General features: G+C 34.7%; 1 protein-coding gene across 6 annotated transcripts in view; it reads left to right on the forward strand.

Moving 5' to 3' along the window:
- The window catches only part of LOC105794313 (ADP-ribosylation factor GTPase-activating protein AGD2), a 52588-nt gene that overhangs the window by 19899 nt on the left and 7883 nt on the right, over positions 1-24806 (forward strand). For 3 of the 6 annotated variants that reach the window (XM_012623431.2, XM_052628376.1, XM_052628377.1), the window contains 9 exons: positions 1390-1437; positions 1547-1642; positions 1749-1790; positions 7675-7890; positions 8017-8148; positions 8471-8680; positions 11650-11736; positions 11856-12107; positions 12926-13044. In XM_012623431.2, the coding sequence (XP_012478885.1) occupies positions 1390-1437; positions 1547-1642; positions 1749-1790; positions 7675-7890; positions 8017-8148; positions 8471-8680; positions 11650-11736; positions 11856-12107; positions 12926-13044 (1202 nt within the window). The remainder of the gene's footprint in view (positions 1-1389; positions 1438-1546; positions 1643-1748; positions 1791-7674; positions 7891-8016; positions 8149-8470; positions 8681-11649; positions 11737-11855; positions 12108-12925; positions 13045-24806) is intronic. The other 3 variants (XM_052628373.1, XM_052628374.1, XM_052628375.1) reach the window with 3 other exon arrangements.

Raw genomic sequence — 24806 nt, forward strand, 5'->3', positions numbered from 1 at the left:
ACGTTTGGTACACTGAACTTCAGAATTATCTAGCTATTGTGGGCTTTTCGAGGTCCAGATTTGACTCATCCTTATTTATCTTTCATAATTGTGGATTCATTGTCTGTGTTAGTTTATATTGATGATATTATTGTCATTGGAAATACTACAAGTGGTGTCAAATCTATTATTGATGGTCTTGCTAGTCGATTCTCTCTCAAAGATCTTGGGAGTCTTTTATACTTCTTGAGAGTTGAGGTAATTTACTCCTACTGGCATTATTTTATCCCAACAAAAATGTATACGAGATATGCTCAATGAATTTCATATGGATTCAAGCAAGCTTACGATCACTACCATGAGCTCTGCCATAGTTTTTAAAACTCTTACTGGTGTCACTATTGATGGCTCTTATTATTGGCGCATCCTTGGCTAGCTTCAACATTTGTTGTTTACTAGACCTGACATTGGTTTTACAATCAACAAACTCTCTCAATACATGCATTCTCCTAAAGAGTGTCATTGGAAAGCTGTAAAGAGAGTTCTTCGGTATCTTAATGGTACTTCTAATTATGGTCTTAACATTTCCTAAGACCTTAATAATAGCTTGCTTGTCTATTCTGATTTTGATTGGGCTTGATGGTCGTACTTCTACCACTTGTTATGTGGTTTATCTTTGGAATACACCCATCTCATTGTCTTCTAAAACAACAATGATTTGTCTCTCAATCATCTATTAAGGCCGAGTTTAAAGTTGTTGCTACTGCTCTCACAGAGACCAACTAGATCACAAATCTGTTGCAAGAACTTCACTACAACCTTACTACTACTATTCGAATATTTTGTGATAATGTTGGGACTGATTATTTTTGTGAAAATCTAGCCTTTCATAGTCGAATGAATCATATTGCCATCGATATTCATTTTTTTCTTTTTTGCAAACAAGTTCAAGTGAACTGCATCACTGTTGCCCATCTTCATGCTACAAACCACGTTGCAGATATTCTCACAAAACCACTTCCAGCTGCTACCTTTGATAAATTCTTTGTCAAGCTGGGATTACAATTCCCAACTTGAGGGGGCATAATAGTCATGAGTTTGTCAAAATTTTTAAACTTTTAATCTCTGTTTGTTAGGATATTTTGTTAGTTGATTATTATCCTTTATTGTGTTTTGATTTATTTTGAACTATTATTTTGATTTCTTGTGAGCTGATTATTTCTCTATAAATACTCTAATTTCAATCCATGGAAGTATGTTTCAGTTTGCTTTATTTTTAGTTTCTTTACACATCTTTTATGTTTTCTTAATAACTTGTTTCTAACTTGTATGTAGGGTTCAGTTTTCTTTCTCATTAAAAAACATATCTGGCTTATGTTTTGGGTTGGATTGGATTTTGCTTTTTTACAGGATCTACAAAATTCAAAATCTTCTTTTGAGAGAAGCCGCTTCAATTTAGTATGTTTCCTGTAGCTGCAAGTCTTCCTGTTTAATTCTATTAAGATTATGTTTCCATATTATTTCATGCTTCATTTGGTGACTTTTCTTTGTGGTTTAAGGGAAACAGGTAAATGCGCTAATGAATATTGAAGCTAAAAAGAAGTATGAATTTCTGGAATCTATAAGTGCAATTATGGATAGCCATCTTAAATATTTTAAGTTGGTTTGTATTTCCTTTTATGATGTATTGCTTAATTTTTAATTTAGATGAGATAATTAACAATTCTTCTGTGTGTGGACTGACTATGATTGGTTTCTTACTATTACAGGGGTTTGAATTATTGAAGCAGTTGGAACCATTTATTCACCAGGTAATATCTTAGTCTTATATATATATATATATATATATTTATATATATATATATAGAGAGAGAGAAGCGAATGAGAGAATGTCAGAAAGTTGTTGTTGGTGTTTAAGGGCAACAACAAGTTGATTTCAGCTTGCTTATACAGCAAGCCTCGAGCCTTGCGGAAGAAACAAACAGAAAAAAGAACAGAAAAGAAGCTTGCAAGTGAAAAACAAAAAAGAAGAAGAAGAGAGTTTGAGTTCAAAATGGAGCTGATATTTTCATTAACTCAAAATGAACAAGGCATAAAGCCATTACATATATCAGTTATCTTGATAAAAGCAACAAGTAATCACCTAATCAACTACCTAACTCCACTAATATGCCTTGAAACTCACAAGATTAGGCTTGAACAAGTTACATTGCTGATTTTCAGTCAATCAACATCAAAATTACATCAAAATATTGACCTACTTAGTTCAACATGAACTAGATTACATAGTAATTAAAATACAACTAAAACAGCAAGTGGTTTGGCAACTTCAAGCTTCAGCTGCTGCACACCATGGCTCGATAGCTTGCTGCCATTTTTCTTGCATGGCCACCTTTGCATGGGAACTAAATTCAACACTCCTCCTTAGTTTCCATGCTAGTGACACCTAATTCCCTTCTCAATTTAACAAATTTGGACACATTGAGTGCCTTTGTAAATACATCAGCGATTTGCTCTCCTGAATTGCAATAAACCAGCTCGATTTCATGAGCTTGCTCCATCTCCCTTATGATATGTAGCTTGATGTTGAAGTGCTTCGTTCTTCCATGGAAGATGAGATTCTTTGCAATTGCAACAGCAGATTTGTTGTCACAGTAGATCTCTGTTGCTCCTTCTTGGATTTGGTTTAAATCAGCTAGGATTTTTCTAAGCCATATGGCTTGATTCACTGCTGCTGCAGCAGCAACATATTCAGCTTCTGCTGTTGACTGTGCCACAAGACTTTGCTTCTTAGAACTCCAGCAAAACATGCCTGAGCCAAGGCTAAATGCATATCCGGATGTGCTCCTCATGTCATCGCATGATCCAGCCCAGTCACTATCAACATAGCCTGTTAACTTCATGTTTTCATCCCTTTTAAACAACACACCATGATCAATGGTGCCTTTGATGTATCTAAGTACTCTTTTAGCTACTTGAAAGTGCTGATTGTTGCAGCAATTCATGTATCTGGATAGCATACTAACTGTAAACATGATATCGGGCCTTGTTGCAGTCAAATACAGTAGACTACCAATGAGACTCTTGTACATAGTCTCACAAACTGGTTCACCAATTTCCTGTTTCGATAGTTTCATTCCAACAACCATTGGTGTGCTTGTTGGCTTGCAGTTCTTCATAGAGAACTTATTGAGGACCTTCATAGCAAAGGAACTCTGGCTGAGAAAGATTCCATTTGCTGTTTGTTTCACTTCCATCCCTAGGAAGTAATTCATCCTGCCTAGATCAGATATCTCAAACATCTTCATCATTTTCCTTTTGAAATCATGCAGCATGTTCTTGTCTCCTCCAGTTACCAACAAATCATCAACATAAAGTGACAAGATAAGCTGAGTCTCAGCTTGATTTTTCTTAACATACAGTGTTGGTTCACTTACACTTCTCTCGAATTCCAAACTGTGCAAGTAGGAATCAATTCGGGCATACCAAGCTCGAGGGGCCTGGTTCAAGCCATACAAGGCCTTTTTCAGCCTGTACACCATGTGTTCTTTGCCTAGTATTATAAAACCTGGAGGCTGGTCAATATAGATCTCCTCTTCTAGGAGTCCATTGAGAAATGCAGACTTTACATCAAGCTGATGAATAATGCACTGATGTTGAGCAGCCAAGGCAATTATCATTCTGACTGTGTCAAGCCTGGCTACTGGTGCAAAAGTCTCCAGGTAGTCCAGACCATACCTTTGGCTAAATCCTTTAACAACAAGCCTGGCTTTTAGCTTGTTTAGACTCCCATCAGCATTCTATTTTGCTCGATAGACCCATTTTACTCCAATGGTCTTCTTTCCAGCAGGCTTGTCAACTAACTCCCATGTTTGATTCTTTTGAATCATGTTGATTTCATCAATCATGGCCTGTTTCCAGCCTTCATCTGCCTCAGCCTCTTCAAAGTTGCTAGGCTCTGTTATAGCAACCTGTGCTCTTTCATAAATTTCATCCAAGGGCCTTGTGCCTCTCACAGGCTCATCATCAATGTCCATTTCAGGTCCTAGCTGCTCGAGTTCAGCTTGATTGGGCATCAGGTCTTCTGAAACTGCTTCTGGCTCAATCTTCTCCCAATTCCAACAAGCCTTTTCATCAAAAATGACATCTCTGCTTACCTGAACTTTGCTTGTCAAGGGATCCAGAACCCTGTAGCCCTTCTTAACTGAGCTATATCCCACTAGGATGCCAGGTTGAGCTCTTTTTGACAGCTTGTCCCTCTTTGTTGCTGGTATTTGTGCATAGCACAGGCAACCAAACACCTTCAGATGTGCCAAGGAAGGCTTGAATCCAAACCAAGCCTCGAAAGGTGTCTTGGAGGCAAGAGCTTTAGTAGGAAGTCTATTCTGAAGATAGACTGCAGTGTTTACTGCCTCAGCCCACATGGTCTTGGGCAGTTTCTTCTCAAACAGTAAGCATCTTGCCATATCCATCAGGCTTCTGTTCTTTCTTTCAGATACCCCATTCTGCTGAGGTGTGTAGACATTTGTAAGCTGGTGTTTGATGCCAGCATCATTGCAAATGGCTTGAAACTGAGCTGAAGTGTACTCAGTGCCATTGTCTGACCTTATCGATTTCAGCTTGCAACCTGTTTCTGTTTCTACAGTAGTTTTGAACTTCACAAACACTTGAGCTACCTCAAACTTGTGTTTCAAGAAGAAAATCCAACAAAACCTTGTAAAATCATCAATGAAGAGGATGAAATACCTGTTTTTGCTGAGTGATTCAGTCCTCATCGGGCCACATACATCAGAGTGCACCAACTGCAGTCTTTCAGTAGCTCTCCATGCTGCATTTGTAGGAAATGGCAGTTTTTCCTGTTTTCCCATCTGGCAAACTTCACATACATCATCATGCTCTATTGTGTTGGTAAAGTTCTCAACCAAGCCCTCACTGGCCATTCGAGCCATTGACCTGAAGTTGGCATGCCCAAGCCTTTGATGCCACAGCTTGGAATCATCAACAGAGGCAGTGTATGCTGTCTTTGAGTCATTTGGCCAATGAACCTCAAAGCATTTGTCAGTCATAGTGACTGTCATAAGGCTTGATCCTCTTGGATCAGCAATGTGGCACTTTTTATCCTTAAACACAACTGAATAGTCTTTCTCGAGCAGTTGAGCTATGCTGAGAAGGTTTCTGTCAATTTCTGGCACAAACAACACATTTGAGATGACTTTATTGCCTGTAGGAGTGCATATCAGCACCTCTCCTCTTCCTTCAGCCCTTATGAACTGACCATTTCCAACATTGACATTGGTTTTGCAACTTCTATCCAAGGTTTTAAACAAGGAGGCATCTGGTGACATGTGGTTAGTACAACCACTGTCAAGTAACCAGCCTTTTGAATACTTCTTTTCAGCAGATAAGCAAGAAACAGCAAAGACCTGCTCTTCTTGGTCACTGCTGTCTTCAGCCACTCGAGCCTCAACCTTTGGTTGCTGAAATTGACTCTGCCTTGGCTTGGTTCTGTTTTTGCAAAGTTTTTCAACATGACACTTTTTCTTGCAGTGTTGGCATACTGCATCTGGCCTGAACCAGCATCTGTCTTCTGCATGTCCTGGCTTCTTGCAATATCTGCAGGGCTGGTCATTGCTCCTTGCAGCATCAGGCTTAGGCCTAATTTTCCAAGGCTTTTTGCCTCTTTGAGCATTAGTGCTCGAGGCCTCTCTTGCCTTGGCTTGAAATGCACATTCCTGGTGATCTTCAGCTCTGCTGACTCTCTTTTGTTCCTGAGCATAGAAGGTGTTAATCAGCTCAGTCAAAGAGATGCTAGCCAGGTCTCTTGAGTCCTCTAAGGAGGATATTTTTGCCTCATATCTCTCAGGCAAAGTGGAGAGAACCTTTTCCACTATTCTTGCCTCATCAAAGTGCTCACCAAGGAGCCTTATGCTGTTAACCACTGCCATGATTCTATTTGAATACTGCTTCACTATTTCTTCTTCTCTCATCTTCAGATTTTCAAAATCTCTCCTCAAATTCAACAGCTGCTGTTGCCTTGTTCTTTCTGTGCCTTGAAACTCCTTCTTGAGCTTATCCCAGGCCTGTTTTGGAGTCTCACAGGCCATAATTTTGGTGAAGATGACATCTGACACACAGTTCTGGATGCAGGACATGGCCTTGTGCCTTTTGGTCCTCTCATCAGCATGTTGTCTGATCTAAGCCACTGTGGGATTGGCCCTCAATGGTGCTGGCTCAGCATCTGTGTTGATAACTTCCCACAGATCAAAGGCCTGCAGGTAAGTCTTCATCTTTACCAGCCATATGTGGAAGCCTTCTCCATTGAAGACTGGTGGGGCTGCTGGTGAAAATCCTGAAGAAGCCATTTAGGTTCCTTGGTTTTAAGCAACAGGTCCACTAAGACAAGAGCTCTAGATACCAATTGTTGGTGTTTAAGGGCAACAGCAAGTTGATTTCAGCTTGCTTATACAGCAAGCCTCGAGCCTTGCGGAAGAAACAAACAGAAAAAAGAACAGAAAAGAAGCTTGGAAGTGAAAAATAGAAAAGAAGAAGAAGAGAGTTTGAGTTCAAAATGGAGCTGATATTTTCATTAACTCAAAATGAACAAGGCATAAAGCCATTACATATATCAGTCATCTTGATAAAAGCAACAAGTAATCACCTAATCAACTACCTAACTCCACTAATATGCCTTGAAACTCACAAGATTAGGCTTGAACAAGTTACATTGCTGATTTTCAGTCAATCAACATCAAAATTACATCAAAACATTTACCTACTTAGTTCAACATGAACTAGATTACATAGTAATTAAAATACAACTAAAACAGCAAGTGGTTTGGTAACTTCAAGCTTCAGCTGCTGCACACTATGGCTCGATAGCTTGCTGCCATTTTTCTTGCATGGCCACCTTTGCATGGGAACTAAATTCAACAGTTGTTGACTACTACCGTCCAATTAACTGGTTTAATTATTTAATGAAGGTTGTTCTACTCTATGATTTTAAAAACAAGTTACTGTGATGTAGTCAGTAGAGTAGAATCAATAACTTCTAGAAATTTCTTCCATAGAGAAGTTGGCTCTCCAAATAACTGATCCCGCAGTGTTGGCAATTAAAAAAAAGAATTTTGATCTACCTAAATAATCTATGCAATTATAGGTGTAGTCTTCTTTTAGAGTCTTTAGTTTAAATATTTTCATACCTCTTTCTATTTCTTTTTCTTTTATCAAACGTATGATTAGATGTAAATGTTTTCGGTTACAAAGTATAAATAGATAGACAAGGATATAGAAGAGACGCACAGCTATATTCTTGTGTGTTTTTTTGGAGTTACCTTGCCAAAGTGTATTTTTTGGTCATGCCAAGGCATACGAATTTATCATATCATAGAGCTATCTAGTTGCATGGTTTACCCTTGGAGATTCTTGAATGAAGGAAGCCATCTCCTGAATGCAACATTATATATGCATCTATTTCCTGAGTGTTATATAAATGCATGGTTAAATGTATTTCTCTGTTAGACCTTGACATTGAGTGCAGAATGCTTGCACGTTTGTCATTCTAAACTGGAGGCTTTTGATCCCATGCCCTTACCGCCTGTCCTTTTTATTAAGTTTAACCTTATCTGATTCGGTTGCTTTGCAAATGTGGTCTCTTGATGACAGAATATATTTATTTTTAATTTTCTTTTATAATAGGTATATACATATGCTCAACAGGCAAAAGAATTAGCAAATGCAGAGCAGTGTAGCCTTGAAAAACGTATTCAAGAATTTAGGACCCAAGCGGAGATAGATATTATAAAAGCTTCAAGTAACATAGAGCCTTCAACAAGTTCTGTCGGCATTTGTGTTACGGGCATGAATTCAGACAAAAATATAGAAGCAATCATGCAGTCCTCAAGAAATGGGGAGGTCAGTGAGTGATCTTCATATATATATATATATATATATGTATTTGTTTGGCTGTTATTTTTAGGCATCATGTTTATTTCATCGGTGTTATTACTGGGAGAAATGATATAATCATTCATTCTACAGGTCCAGACAATCAAACAAGGATATTTACTGAAACGTTCTTCAAGTTTGAGGGGAGATTGGAAGAGGAGGTTCTTTGTACTTGATAGTCAAGGGACACTATACTATTATAGGAATAAGGGTATCAAACCAACGGTATGTTATATTACTTTAGAACTGTGCTTGGTTGATCAAGTTTAATCATATAGGTTGAAACATTTTGTCTACTAATTATGATTATGGATAATGGGGATATATAACTGTAACCGGATTTTAGTCTTAGTGCTTGCTAATTGTTGGTTTTGACATATTTGGCTGTGCATGACAGAGATTGTTAAGAGTTTATGTGGTTTTGTTGCGCTTTAATGGTGTCTTTCAGTTTGAGAATAAATCTATTTGAAAATGAAATGTTTTGGGGCTTAAGTTTTCAATTTTTTTTGATGAGGCATGCTATTTTACTTTATCTGCTGTATTCCAGGGTTTTCTCCATCATTATGCTGGTTCAGCTGAATATAACAGTGGTGTATTTGCTAGATTTCGTGCAAAGTATAAGACATCATCTTGCGAAGACAATTTGGGTTGTCGTACCGTTGACCTTTGTACTTCAACAATAAAGATGGGCGCAGAGGATACAGATTTACGGCTTTGTTTTAGGATCATATCTCCGCTGAAGACTTACACATTGCAGGTGATATTGACTGATCATTGGAATTTTTTTTTCTTCACTTTTGCTGAACTTATCAATAAGGTCAAAGTATAGCAAAGTCTCAATATCATACATTCATGTAATATGACAGGGTATTACTTCTTCGTTCTTGTTGTTGTTGTTGTTGTTGAATTTTTGCTTGTGACTTTATGTGTATTATTAATATCTTATGAAACCTTAACTTTATCTATTTAAGATTGTCTAAAGCTTGAACTCCTTGACTGTATGATTCATAATGATAGGGAAGGTATAAGGCACTTAACAGTATTTTGCTACCTTGCTGTTTTTGCAAGGTGTTGAAGGGTTTACAATATATCATTTCAGTATCTTCAGGATTGAAAAAATATTTTGGATAATGCAGTCAATGTTTCTAACAAATTTCTAAAATGGAATTACTTGAAACATGAAACAAGTCGTATTAACTTCTTCATATGTTGGTGGAATTTATTTTCAATGATTATACTTATGAGTGATGAAGATTCCAGTTCAGAAATAGAAAGTTATTGTCAAATAGAGTTAAAAGAACTATATGAAAGGTAGAAAAGGTAAAAATTCATTCTTCTATTTGAATAGTAAACCACAAGTCAATGTCATGATGATTCTATAATGCACGAAAGGAGTGTGGAAAAGGCTAATTTTAACATAATATAGTGATCTAAATACACCGAAGATGAAAATGTTTTAGTGAAGAGAGTCAAGAAAGGCTAATGATATATTAATTTGATAGATTAATCAGCACAAGTGATCTAGACAGTTAATAATGCGTTGGAAATTTTTTTGATTAAGTCTAGAAATGTGTGGTATTAGAGTATTTGCTCTGAGGAGGTCCCCAAGAAAACCAAGAGAAGAGAAGTAGTTTGCCTTGGTGAATCCCAAATGATGAGGCAATCTGGCATAACATGGTTGAAAAAATTACTTTACAAGATTTACTGATTGAAAAGATGCTTGATTGATGGATGAAGATTCCTATATTGATCTGGTCTGATTTTCCAAGTTTTTCTAGTTGTCCATGCCTTTCAGATTTTGGGAGAGGTTTTTGAGAATAGGTGCAAGTGTGATCCAACAATTTCTGGGTAATAGTACCTGTGAGTTCAAATCAGAATCCGGTTACCTCATTGATCATTAGAATATTTACCTTTCTTGTGCTGTAGTTACAGTGAGTTTACTATGGAAATTGGGAGTAGAATTCTGAAGTTCATTTTTCATGTAGACGTTGTGTTTATGTTATGTTATATTTTGTGCGGATGAAACTTAGTTTTGGATCATCTGTCACCATATATCCAATGTTTTTGGAACTGGACCAATGGTCGTACTGGTCAGGTCACCAGTTCTAGGTCCGGCCAGTCCATCTGGTTCAAATCAAATAAATTATTAAAAAATTAAAATCCGCTTCAATTGTCCATACCACTTCACGGGTCAACAAGTTTTTTCCTGGTTCCGGCTGGTCTGATTTGGTCTAGTCCAGTTTTGAAAACACTGCATATTTGAATCATAAAGTGCACCAGGTTGTGCTTATTTGGGCTGATTGGATTAGAGAAAGAATAAACTGAATGTAGGGTTTAGTATTAGCTACAAGGATGAAAGAAAAGTAATAAATGACTGTCTAGATATTGTTAATTGTGACTCTATTAGGTATGTAATTTATAAAGAGGAGAGGCAGAGGATAATTTACTTATAGGATCAAAGCACAATGAACGATATGGAGAACTGTTGGTGCAACTGTGTGTAATATGATGCATATGCATTTGAAATTGTAAAATATTGCGAATGTAGTGGGTGGAAAACATGTTCAAAGCTGAGATGCGAATGTAGCAGCGGATGTGTGCTAGTATAGTCAAAAAGGAAAGGTGAGAAAGAATGAAAAATAAAGTTATTTGTCAAATAGTGGAGTTTGTATCCATTAGAAAATTTAGATATTTTAGAAAGGTGTAATATAAGTAGAGATGTGTAAGCATTAAGGATGACTTGATATAGGCAGGGAATAAAAAGGGTAAAAGTGAACCAAGGGATGAGGTAATAAGGATGTCAAATCCAAAACATCGTTCAGAAAGCATACTTTCAATTAAGTAGAATAAAGGAAACAGATTCATGTTGGTAACCCCAACTCACTTGCATTAACATGAGCCTACAGGTCTCCTTTCAGTATTCTTAAGAACTAGTAAATACTAAAAATCATAGGTCCACCATGTAAGCAAAAGTTTAAAACTGAGAGTTCGCACCTAAAGATATTAATGACAATGGTATTGATATGCTGACTAAATTACTGTGAATTTCAGGGCAGTCTTCAATTGAAAATTGTTGGTAGATGCTTAAAAGTGTTTGCAGAGGTGTTGATGAACAGAATTGGACATGATTTATAGAGCATTGGACCTGTGATACTGCAAAACTATTTCCTTTCACAGATTATTAATATTCATTTATATTTATATATGCATGTAGAACTGTCTGTGCATGTTTTTCTTGTTAAAAGATTGAACGCCAGTTAAATAAACTAATTAATACAATTAGGAAATGGCATCTGAAGTTTTTGGAATAGCTAATCCTGATGCCTTATACTTGTTACCAAATTATTGGTTGCTTCTAACGTATGATCAAATAAAAAAAGTTATCTGAAACAGTTGAAACAATGAAACTTCCCAAAACATAGTATACAATTTCCAACAATGGCATGCCCTTTAAAAGCAGTTGGAACCAATAGTTTTTTTTTCTTCTTTCCTGCCTATAGTTTTGCACTTACCACTGTGCATGATCTAGAGCCCCTAGAAAGAGAACGAAGCGTGGATCAAATTCTCTAGTACAAACTTGAGTGTGAAACACTTATTACTATTATATTTGAATTAGGTAACTGAATGTAATCAAACAAAATATCTTCGAACCGTTTGAATTAAGCTAGAAAATAATGTTTTCTTCATGATGTTTGTGCTGATACTTTTTGTCTCTGGTTTTGGCAGGCTGAAAATGCGGGAGATAGAACGGACTGGGTTAATAAGATAACTGCTGTTATTACATCTCTTTTGAGCTCTCATATCATGCAGCAGGTTCTTTTTTGCCTTTAAAGCTATATTTTTCTATTTTTGTGATGTTGAAATACTGGTTCTCATTAAATTGCTACTAATAGTGATTTGGTTGTCTGTTGTGGCTGCATCTGGGATAAAAGCATGTGGAAAACAACGATTATGCTCGCAAAGCTTCTTCTAATGTTATGTTACATAATAACCTCCATACTTCAGAGGATCAAATAGGCAACAGAGCAGAATCCGTTTCTGCAGTCCTCAGAGAAATTCCTGGAAATGATGTTTGTGCAGAGTGCAATGCTCATGAACCTGATTGGGCATCTCTTAACCTCGGCATATTATTATGCATCGAATGCTCTGGTGTTCACCGTAATCTTGGTGTACATATTTCAAAGGTGCAATTTATTCATCAAAGACGAGAAAGAGACCTTATGGCCTTCTTTTTACCCTTTAGTTCAGTTTAGTTTTCTTTTTTTTTTTTTTTCCTTTTTCCGGCTATGCTTGTTTTTTAGTTTATAGTTAGTAATCTATGTTAGGTCTTCAGCATGTTTAAGGTCTACTAGAAACATAGAGGTTATGTTCTTTGATATTGCTAAAGTTGAGTGCCCACTTTTAGCTATGGTGTACTTATTTTTATGTTCAGAAAGTTATTCTATATTAGAGACCTTCAAGATTATTAGGTTGCAGTAAAGGATTCTTCTTACTTTTCTTCTTGTCATTGTACGTACATATTACACTTTCCACCTCAGTTTTCATGCAGCTATATTGGACTGTTGAACTGAATTCCACATTATCGTCTACTGAAGTATTTAGTTCCCTTCATTTCCAACACTCTTGGATTTTGGGAGAGTCCATTGTGCAACTTATAACCAACTTCGATGCCCTATGATTATTATTCGGAGAATACATTTAGTTCCCTTTATTTCATTTCAGTGCTGCAGCAGACTAATGGGAGAATCTGTTGTACAGTTTCATACCAGCTACTATACTTACAAATGACTTTGGAGCCAACCATTGACTTATAAGTAGTTTTGCCTGTGAAAATACGGTGTACAAGTTCAGTGAAAGTTTGTTTACTACTAAAGTAGCGAAATGAGAAAATTTAAGTCTCAAAAGAACAAATAAGAGGGAGGAAACTGAGAAATAAATTGATATCATGATCTTTCCTATATTTTAAGAGTCTTAATAAAAGAATACTTTCTTCTGTTTGCAGGTGAGATCTTTGACATTAGATGTCAAAGTGTGGGAACCTTCAATTGTGGAATTATTTTGTACCCTGGGAAATGCTTATTGTAACTCTATATGGGAAGGTTCACTCCTTAAGAATGAGAGGTAAGATATCCACAGGTTGAAATAACATTATATATGTATATATGTGTCTGTGTGTTGCTTGTAACTAATCTGTTAATTGGTAATGCTATTTCTGTATGTTAAACTGTAATTCTTGGTTTCTGATAAGCATATACGGTACCTATAGAAGATCAAGGTAAGACAGAAAAGTTAGTGTGCTTTATCAATATTGAATTTATGCCAACTATAAATTTGTATGTTTGAGGTTTATGTATCTCTTTTGTTCTTGAAATGAAATTTGTATTTTCCTTTTGTATGTTTTCATGTGATATTCAAAATCATCTGTAAATTAGGTTAATGAAATATCTTAATTAGGAAGATTGTTAGAAGTCAATTATTTCTTTGACATTGAAGAGGTTAATTTTTAATTTTAGAAAGATGTTAGCTTTAGGAGATCTTCTTTAATTAAAAGTATATTTACGGTATTAGTGTTTAGAAGCCTTTCTTTATTTAGAGTCATTGTTTTAATTTCCTTAGTTTATAAGTCTTTTATTCAAACAAGTAAAGCCTATGTAACCTTTATTTAAGAAGCTGGTTGGAAGCAATAGAATTAAGTCAGATTAATTCAATTTTAAGAGGTTTAAGACTGGTTCTAATAAGTCTAAGGTAAGGGATTCCCTTTGAAGAGTTCCACCTTGTCATCATAGGGGATTTGTATGGGAGTGATGAAATTAGAGATGAATACTCTATTATCTTGAGGAAAAACTCGCTCAACAAATTATATATTTCTCATAAATATGTACAGATATATATACATGAAGCATTGAATCATGTAAGGAAAGAATATCTCTAATCAGAATCTCTAAGAATCAACTATTCAATGCTGTCAAACAAATCAAAGATTCTCAACACTCCCCCCTCAAGTTGGTGCATAAATATCTCACATCTCTAACTTGCAAAGAAGATTATGATAAGTCTTACAGTTAAGCCCTTTAGTAAAAACATTAGCCAACTATTTTTCGGATGCTAGATAAAATAGACTTAGGACACCACTGGTTAATTTTTCCTTGATGAAATGGTGATCTATTTCGATGTGATTGGTCCTATCGTATTGCATTGGATTTTGAGCTATGCTGATGACCACTTTATTGTCACAGTACAAGGTTGATCCATTTTCATTCAACAACTTTAGCTTTTCCAATACCTTTTACAGCCATAATAGCTCATAGACACCTTGAGTCATGGCACTATATTTAGCCTCTGCACTTGATCAAGCAACAACACTTTGTTTCTTGCTCCTCCAAGTGACTAAGTTTCCTCCCACAAGAGCATAATAACCCATTGTAGACCTTCTGTCATCAAGAGAGCCAACCCAATCTACATTTGTAAATATTTCTATCTTGAGATGACTATTTTTGGAGAAGAGAATACATTTGCTTAGTGTAGACTTCGAATAGCATAAAATTCGCAATACTGCCTGCATATAGGCTTTGTGAGGGTCATACATAAACTGACTTACGAAACTAACTACATAGGTTATATCATGTCGAGTATAAACGAGATAAATCAATCATCCAACGAGTCTTTGATTACTCTTAATAGGTGATTTTGCTGGTTTACGACCCAACATGTCAGTCTCTGTCAAAAAATCTTAGACATACTTTCTTTGGGAAATAAAGATTCCCTTTTTCGATCTGGCCACTTCTATTCCAAGGAAATATTGTAATTTTCCCAAGTCTTTGATTTCGAATTCTCGAGCCAATTGTTTCTTAAGTCGAATCATTTCTTTCCTATCCTCTTCTGTCATAATTATGTCATCAACATAAACTATAAGGAGAGTAATCATACCCTTGTGATGTTTTATAAAGAGGGTATGATAAACATTACTTTGTCGATAGTCAAACAACACCATGACCTTACTAAATCTTTCAAACTAGGCTTTAGGAGATTACTTTAGTCTATATAGGGTTTTTTTCAGTCTACACATTTTTTCTTAAGTATCTTTATCCTCGAATCCTGGAGGAATTTTCATATACACTTCTTCTTCTAGGTCTCCATGTAAGAAGTCATTATTTACATCAAATTGTTGTAAGTCTCAGTCAAAATTTGTTGTACATGATAAAATGATCCTAATTGTTTTCAATTTAGGAACCGGAGCAAATGTTTCTTTATAATCCACTCCATTTGTATGAGTGAATTATTGCGCTACTAATCTGGCTTTGAGTTTTTCAATTGAACCATCAGCCTTATACTTGATGGTAAACACCCATTTGCAGCCAACCATTTTCTGCCCCTCAAGAGGATTAATCAGTTCTCAAGTCTCATTTTTTGCTAAAGCTCACATTTCTTCAATCATAGCCTTCTTTCATCTTGGATCGGTGATATCTTCTCTTTAATCCCGTGGAATAGACATAGAAAACAAGGACAAAGTAAAAATTCTATAGGATGAGGATAAAGAGTCATAAAAGACAATTAAAGATAAAATGTAAAGTGCAATTTCTAACACCTTTTTTTTGGGCTATTGGCAATCCTAAATCAGTACCAAATTCAGGTAAAGAAGACTCACCTGACAGTGAAGAGTCAGGGCACAAAGTTGATTGTATGATGACATCTTCTTTCTTGCCTTTTCTAGTGTATGTCCTTAAATTAGGCCTATCAAACAACCGTCCACTAGTCTTCTTTTGAATCAAAATCTCTTCTGAAACTAAATTCTCTCTAAGAAGAGTAACAGAGCAATGTGGCATCTCTTCATTTTCAATAACCTCCCCCTAAGAGATGGTTGTGATGAAGAAATGTTGGGTTCATTCTCACGAAATGTTACATCCATACTTACATAATACTTTCTAGATGACGGATGATGACATTTGTAACCCTTCTATATGGGAGAGTATCAAATGAAAACATATTTGATTGCTCAAAGATCCAGTTTGCTCCTATGTCAAAGATGGACAAAGCAAACACAACCAAGTACCTTCGGTGAAATCGTGTAATCTGTCTTCCTTGTAAGATTTCTATAAGACTTTTAAAATCAAGAACTCGAAGAAACATTTGATTAATGAGATAAGTAGTAACCAAAATCACATCCCCAGTAAGGCTTTAGGAGGTTCATAGTGAACATAAGTGATCTAGCAACCTCCAAAAGATGCCGATCTTTTCTTTCGGCAACACCATTTTAAGCACTTGTACCGGGACAACTGGTCTAATGTAGAATCCTTTGTGATTTTAAGTAATCATTAAAGTTATACTCGGTTCCATTATCAGTTTGCAAAATCTTAACCTTAGCATCAAATTGAATAGTAATCAATTTATAGAAAGAAAGGAAACACAAAAAAATATCACTTTTGGACTTTAATAAAAAAATCCATGTCATCCAAGTGAAGCAGCCAATAAATGCAACAATCCAACAATTACCAAATAAAGAAGTAAGGCGAGTACGGCCCCAAATATCAAAATGAATAATCTCAAAAGGAACAATACTATTATTACGTAAAAGATAATTGTTTCTTGTATGCTTAGCAAATTCACATATATCACAAACTAAAGAATCCAACTGAGTTCTTCAAAACAAAGTAAGAAATATCTTGGCAATAACAGTAAATAATGGATGCCCTAACCCCCTATGCCACTGAATTATCTCTTGGTTGACATTTTTATTCTCTCCAAATAAGGCTTGAGACATACTAGACTATCGATCCAGAAGATCTAAGTCATCACACAATCTACCATTGTCAATCGTCTTCCCTATCTGGAGGTCTTGAAAGACATAATAGTCGGGAAAGAAATCAAGTTTACAATTTCAGGCTTTAGTGATAGTACTAACAAATAAAATGTTCACTAGAAATTTAGGGACATAGAGGACAAGATAAAGTGATATTAAGAGTACAAACAACAAAACATGTTCCAAAAATAGAGGTAAGGTATCCATCGGCTATTCGCTCACTATCTTTAGATGGACAAATATTGTAGTTAAATAAGCTTTTGTTTGACCTTGTCATATGTCTATTCGTACCAGAATCAGTAATCTAAGATTCAGAAGTAGATAGAGAATTTAAAACAATACTTGATTTCACATTATTAGACTTAGCACCCAAGGTAGAGTCTAATTAAGACAAAAGACGTCGGAGATGTTGAATCTCGTCTGATGTAAAACTCCCAGTAGAATTGGACTTGTCCTCTGTTGCCATAGAGTCCGACAAATTTGCCTAGGATCAAGAATTACCCCTTCGTTTTCCACCACGACTTCAAGCGGGACAACCGTGTAACTTTCAGTATGAATCTTTAGTCTGTCGAGGCTTACCACAGTAGTCACATGTCAAGTGATCCTTGTCAAACTTAGCACCCAATGGACCATCCTGGTTAGTAACAAGGCCAACTTTCTCAATATGTGGATTATAGAGCATAACAGCACGTCGACTCTCCCCCTGTTGAACAAAAGAGTATACCTCATGAAAAGAAGGGAACAGAGTTTTGCCAATAACTTGAACCTGAATCTGGTCATACTCAGTATTCAACCCAGCCAAAAAATCAAAAACTCGCTCCTTCTCCATCATCTTCTAAAATTTCCCGACATCATTGGTACAAGTTTCCTGAAAATCTTGATAACAATCAAATTCCTACTACAAGCCATTTAATTCAACAAAATATTGAGAAATCGGTAGGTCCCCTTGTTTCGTACCATGGACTTTATTACAAATCTCAAAAATTTGCACACCATTCCCAACATAAGAGTAGATGATTGTAGCAACGTTCCAAATCTTTTTAGTAGTATCAAATAGCAAATAAGTTTTGAAAATATAAGGTTGCATAGAGTTGATAAGTCATGTCATAACAAGAGAGGTCATTGCCACTGACTAAAAGTTGAATCAGTAGGATCAGGTTTTGACGTGGTACTGGTGATGTATCTCTGCAATCCATGAGCCTTGATAAACAACAAGCAGGACCTCGACCAAACAAGCTAATTACATCCATCAAGCTTTACATGACTAATTTAGAATGAGGGATTATTGGTTGGAATCACGAGCTTCTTGTCCTTCGACATAATGCTTGAAAAATAACTAATACCCTAAAAATTTACTTAGAAAAATGATAACAAATGCCACTTAAAAAAAAGAAAAACTTAGCTAAAATACACCACCAATTAAAAGAGAATGATCGGAAGTGAGTAGGGAGCACTTCGACAATGTCAGAAAAAACAACGGTGGCAGGTGAAGGCCACGCGCGATGCGAGAAACAAAGAAGCAGAACCTTGTGACGGCGCGTGATACCCATGCATGAGTCTTTTGGTCACTAGACTCCGAGGTTTCATTGACAATTGGATTTCGACTCCAATGATAGGGGCGTTGAGAGAGAAAAAAAAAGCTAGGGTGGAAAGTACCAATTTAGTGTTGCTAGGGTTTTTGGAACAAAACTTGAAAAACAAAATTTATCCCAAAAAAAAAAGAAAAAAAATCTAATAACATGATCAAATAAGAGATGAATAATCTAATATATTTAGGAGAAACTCACTAAAAAAACTATATATTTCTCATAAATATGTACAGATATATATACATGAAGCATTTAATCATCTAAGGAAAGAATATCTCTAACCAGAATCTCTAAAAATTAGCTATAATCCCTAAAGATTAGCTATTTGGTACTGTCAAACAAATCAAAGATTCTCAACAGGAAGAGACTAAAAGAAGGGAGAAAGTTTTGCTAAGTTAAACAATTTTCCTACAAATCGTCTAGTGACTCAATCCATAACTCAAGACTATAACAATTTGGCCTTTAAGCCAGACACCGTAGGCGATCCTAACTTCAAAGAGGAATTTGATGCAAAACTGGAAGAAGAATCTAGGATGGCTAAAAGCATCAACAATTTGGGCAATAAGCTATTGAAACAATTGTCGTTGTAGATATAAGATTTGATAGTTTTTAATCAAAATTGTGAAAGGGAAAAAGGGTTCTTACCGTTATGATGCTTTATAAAGAGAGTATGATCAAGATACTATGTCATCTCTTTTTTGTCTTCTTCTATGTTACTCTGTCATCAACATATACTAAAAGAAGAGTGATCTTACCCTTATGATGTTTTATGAAGAGAGTATGATCAACATTCTATTGATAATAAATAAAGACCATGGTTTTTATGAATCTGTCAAACCATGCTCAAGTGTCACAGGTCGCTGATAAAAATCCATGATAAATGCACACAAAACGTCTCATAGAGGTCAATTAATTAAATGGGTCTTATATGGCTCACATGAATTGGTCCAATTCGTGGAACAGATGGAGAAACCCACCTAGTTGAAACCTTAGTAATCCGTTTAAGCACTCTAGTAAAACTAAAGTTATCATGATAAATATTTGTAATCTAAGGGATAATATTGTATCGTATTTAAATCTCTTAGGACTCTCATATTGTAGATAGATTTTAATATCAACCATTGATATAATTTAAATTGTATCGTTAGATTTGGGGAGCTCGACTATAAATAGAGACATCTCCCTTATTTGTAATCACTTAGTTGTAATTCTTTAAAGTGACAGAAACACTTTAAGAGCATTTACTTAAACAATTGGTGTGCTTAATTTTCTTATGGGTTTTTGCTTCTTCGCTTGAGAGTTTGTTTTCACTGTATTTCGGTGTCTTAGAGAATTTCCTTTGTGAATTTTTGTCTTTTCAAGAGTAAGACTGACTTAGGAGAATTTGAAGCAAAAGATCTCTTAAGGCCAAGCGGCTTACCAAATTAAAGTTCTAGCCCCGTGACAGTTGATATTAGAGCCAATGTTCGATAAATCCATGCGGTTTGTCAGACTAAAGTTCTAACCTTGTAACACTAAGAGACTATTAACACCCATACAATGCCTTCTTCAACTTGTACATTTTCCCTTGTTTTTTTATCATCAAATACAAGAGGATTTTCTATATACACACCCTCTTTTAGGTCTCTATGTAGGAATGGGGTTTTTACATCAAATTGTTGCAAGTCTCAATCAAGGTTGGTTGTATAGGATAACATAATTTGAAGGCATAATTGCATAAAATACTCTCAACATTTAGGGGTTTTTGGTTTTGTGCAATTAACCCTTTTTTTTTATTGACACCCTCAACGTTATGATTTTTTTCAGAAATCGACCCAATTTTAACGGTAAATGTGAGTTGACCGTCAGTCAAACACTGGTAAACAAAATAAGCCTATGTGACATCATAGATGACGTCAATTATTGTTTTTTCATTTTGTTTCCATCTTCTTTCTTCTTCTCCCTTCCTCTCTTCCACTGTAATTGTTGTTACAGTAAAAAAAACACCCATCACCATTTTTATCAAAGCCCACACTTGCATTTCACTCTCTCAAATACATATTTCCTTGCTACTTGTTGGCCTTGTCGTGGTGAACCTCAACTCCTCTTTCTCTTCCTTCTTTTTCTCTTCTAACAATAGAGATAAATCGAAGTATTTCGACAATAAAATTATGTGGAATGCATTTAAGGTCTCGGGTTTAGAAGATTTCTCCCCATTCAAAGCTTCAAATTCTATTTCTTTTTTAGTTGTTTTAGTCTTGGGGATTGATTTTCTAAACTAAGATGATTCTATGATCTTGGAAATGGTGATTTAGGTTTTTGGGTTCAGGTCTAAAAGCCTGGATATTAGCCTTTGAGCTTCAGGTGAGAACCATGGTAGACACTTGAAATCTCCTCTGTAAATATTCTTATACATCGCCACCAAGTTATCTTGAAACGGTAAAAACCCGGCGAGAAAAATGTATAAAATCACCCCACAAGACCAAATATCCGCCTTGGCTCCGTCGTAACAACTCATCTTGTTTCAAATGTTCCATGAAAGCATTGAATCTGAAATTGATGACCTTCAAATTACCTTTTTGTCTAAGAGAAGATTCTCCGGCTCCAAATCATGGTGGTAAAGATCGTGGCTGTGGCAGAAATCAATGGCGAAAACCAGCTACTGAAAGTAAACCCTGGCAAAAAAGATGGGTTTTTGGTTTTAGCTGTGTCCGCCATTTTTGAACCGTAAAAGCTCGAGAAATTTAAAAAAAATTGATACCCATGGAGTAAAGATGGGTTTTCGATTTTAGTTTTTTTTAAATGACATCATCTATGACGTCACATAGGCTTACTTCGTTGACCAACGCTTGACTGACGGTCAACTCATATTTACCGTTAAAATTGGGCTAATTTTTTGAAAAAATCATAACGTTAAGGGTGTCAATAAAAAAGTCAAAGGCACAAAACTAAAAACCCTTAAACATTGAGGGCATTTTATGTAATTATGCTTAATTTTAATAGTGTTAATCTTATAAATAGGGGAAAATGTCTCTTGATAGTCCACTTCATAAGTTTCAGTGAATCCTTTAATTATCAATATAGTTATAAACCTCTCAATCAAACCATCAACCTTATATTTCACAATGAACGCACACTTGCAACTAACCAATTTCTTTTCAAGTAGAGGAATGACTAGCATTATGATTATGAACAAAGCAAAAACACCTTAACACTTTTTGAGGTTGACCACTCCATTTTGTTCACTTGTACCAAGACTGCTAGTTTGATGAATTATTCCATAGTTCTTCAATTAATCATCAAAATTGTATTTTGTGTCATTATCAATTCCTAAAATATGATAAAAAATACGATCTCGTGAAAAGACTCAAAAATTGTGAAAAGACTCAAAAGTAAAAAATACGATCCTTAATGCCTGGCCCATTGAGCAAAGGTATTCACCCTTATAATCAAATTGCAGAAATTGCTTGTTAGTAGCGTGTATGTGTGAAAATAGTTTGCTCCTGTTAGTAGTGTGAAAAAAAAGCACAAAAATACATCAATTTTCAATTGCATCAAATATACCTTATCATCCTAGTGCAATAATCAATATAAGTATCAAACCAACAATTACTAATCAAATACGTAGTTCGAGTAGGACCCTAAACATCAAACTAAATAGTTATAAAAGGAACAACACTTTTATTATTTCTTAGAAGATAGGAATTTCTAGAATGTTTGGCATACTCACAAGCCTTATAAAAGAGGAATCAAACGAGTCTTTAAAAATATATTAGGATACAATTTTCTAATACAAAAAATGGATGTCCTAATTGTTAGGTTTGTTGTATTATTTTCATGGTTGGCATCCTTATTTCTTCCAAAATATGCTTGATGTAAATGTAACTACTTCCTTCCAATATATATAATTTATCATGCAATTTACCACTACCAATCTTCCTCTTTATTTGAAGTTTTTGAAAAACATCATTATTAGAAGAAAAAGAACTCAAGTTTGCAATTTAAGGCATTAGTGGTCATTAACAGATAAAATGTTAACATGAAAAGAGGAACAAGTACAAAGGACATTTTAATATTAGGTGCACAGTTGGTAGAACATGTTGTAGATACATGAGTAAAAGAACCATTGACTATTCTGGCACTATTCTTTGTTTGACATTTAGAGTAATTTAGAAGACTTTTAGAGAAGCTTCTTATGTGTTTATTCACTCCATAATCAATTATCCAAGAGGCAGTGTCAACATAGGCCTTTAAGGCCTTTCTTGACTTCACAAAGTGGGGTGTTGTACTAAAGGAGTTTATTAGCTCGATTGATCACTGAAAATAACAAAGAGGGGGTGAATTAGTCTTTTAAAAGTTTGTGGAAGCAAAGAGTACAAATAGAGACAATGAACATGGTGATATATAATGGTTTAACCCCAATTGCCTGCTCTATTTCTCAAACTCACTAATTTGACAACATTTGATAACAATGTTTAACCTTACAATTTTCTTAAGATTTCTAACCAAATATTAAGATTGAAACCCCCTTAAGGTTTTTACCCAAACCTTAAGACTCAACCCTCTCAAAGAGAATAACAAATAAGAAAACAAAAAAAAAATAATCCTCACAAGATTAGGATGTTTGCCAATTAAACACAAATATAACGAAATCACTTGAGCTGATAAAAAATACAATGAATACTCACAAGTGTTTACAAGAAGAAGATAAAGAATTGAAGCACAAAGTGATTGATAATGGATTTTTTTATATATCTTAAAAGCACTTGATCTATTGTAATCTCACTTGTTATGGTAGAACCTTTAGAAGTTGGTATTTATACCTTCTAATTGATTTTCAACTGTTGGGGATGAAAATACCAAATCATTAAATTCACCTGCAACAAAAGGTACCGATCCTTTTTCTATAAGTATCGATACTATTAGCATTTAATGTCTGATTTAGTGACCATTAAAGTTAGTTTGCAATGATATCAAAACCATTTTATCGGTACCTGGTAAGAGGTATCGATACATTTTGAAAGGGTGTCGATATTTTTTTGTGATTTTTTGAAAAATCATTAAGTCAAAATGCAATAACGTTATCGATATCAAATATGATATCGATAAAAATACAATATGTATCGCTGCTTTTTGAAAAGTATCGATATTTTTTACTTTTGTTCAATTTCGTTTCAAGTCAATAAACAAGTTTGATATTGATCTTGAAAAAAAGTGTTGATTTAAAAGTGTTTCAATTGAGTTAAAAAAGTTTAAACCGTTTTGAACTTTTTCAAAAAAATTTAAGTGTTCAAAAATGTTCTAATATGTTTGGAAGTCTTTAAATGATTTTTATACTTTCGAACTTTATAGTTTCTTTGTTAAAAAATTGTTCAAAAACATTTTTGTTTGTTATATCAAAACAATTTATCAAATAAAGCTAGTTTAACAATCTCCTTTTTGATATGACAAAATATTTTGGTAAATTTATTTTTGTATTTGCTACTCTCCTTGTTAAAGTTCAATTTGAATTAAAGACTTGATTTTATAATTTTGAAACAAAGATTTGATTTTATAATTTTGAAATAAAGACATGAGTGTGAAATAGTGGTCACTTGGATGTTGGCATTAAAAGATTAGTCATTAAAAACAATCAACAAAATACCAATAAATTTAGCTTTCCTTCCCCTTTTTGTTATATACTGAAATAAATAAATAAAGCTTAAAAAAAAAAAAGTGGTTAGTCCGAAGATAGATATTTAAATATAAAGAATAAGTGAACTAACATTTGCAAAATAATCATTAAAGTATCTTAAAATACCAAATAAACATTAAGGTACAATCACATAGAAATAGAAAAAGAAAAATAACTTTAAGGATGCAACTATTTTGACCATTTCTAATAATTTCATACACCTAATTGTATAGAATTAAAGCATGATGTTTATGAATCATAAAAGATCACAAAATATGCAAAATTGAACATTTATATCAAATAAAATCTAATTAAGCACACTCAAAGGTTTTGAAAATTTTGTATAATAGGCAATATTGTCAAGATAGATTAATCATGCAACCATTAACTCCCACTAGCTTTTTGCATGTAAGAGCCATAAAATCCTTCATACATCCTTTTTCAATTAATTTTAAGTCAAAAAAACATTTAAAAAAATCAAAGTGCATAAATTTATTTGAACACAAAATCAAGGTAAGGTAGTAATACCTAGTTCTCTCCTAAGTGTCCAAAATATTTCTTTATCTAAAGGTTTTGTAAAAATATCAGCTAATTGATGCAAAGTGTCTACTTACTCTAGAACAATATCACCTTTTTGGACATGATTTCTAATGAAATAATGTATTATTTCAATGTGCTTAGTTCTAAAATGTTGGATGAGTTTTTTAGTGAGACAAATAGCACTAATATTGTCACACTTGATAGGAATAGTATCTATATCAATTCCAGTCTTTAAGTTATTGTTTCATTCATAAAATTTGAGCACAATAACTTTCAGCTAACGCAACACTATTTTGTTTCTTTG

The sequence above is a fragment of the Gossypium raimondii genome, chromosome 3, assembly GCF_025698545.1.
Source record: "Gossypium raimondii isolate GPD5lz chromosome 3, ASM2569854v1, whole genome shotgun sequence".
Taxonomy (NCBI): Eukaryota; Viridiplantae; Streptophyta; class Magnoliopsida; order Malvales; family Malvaceae; genus Gossypium; species Gossypium raimondii.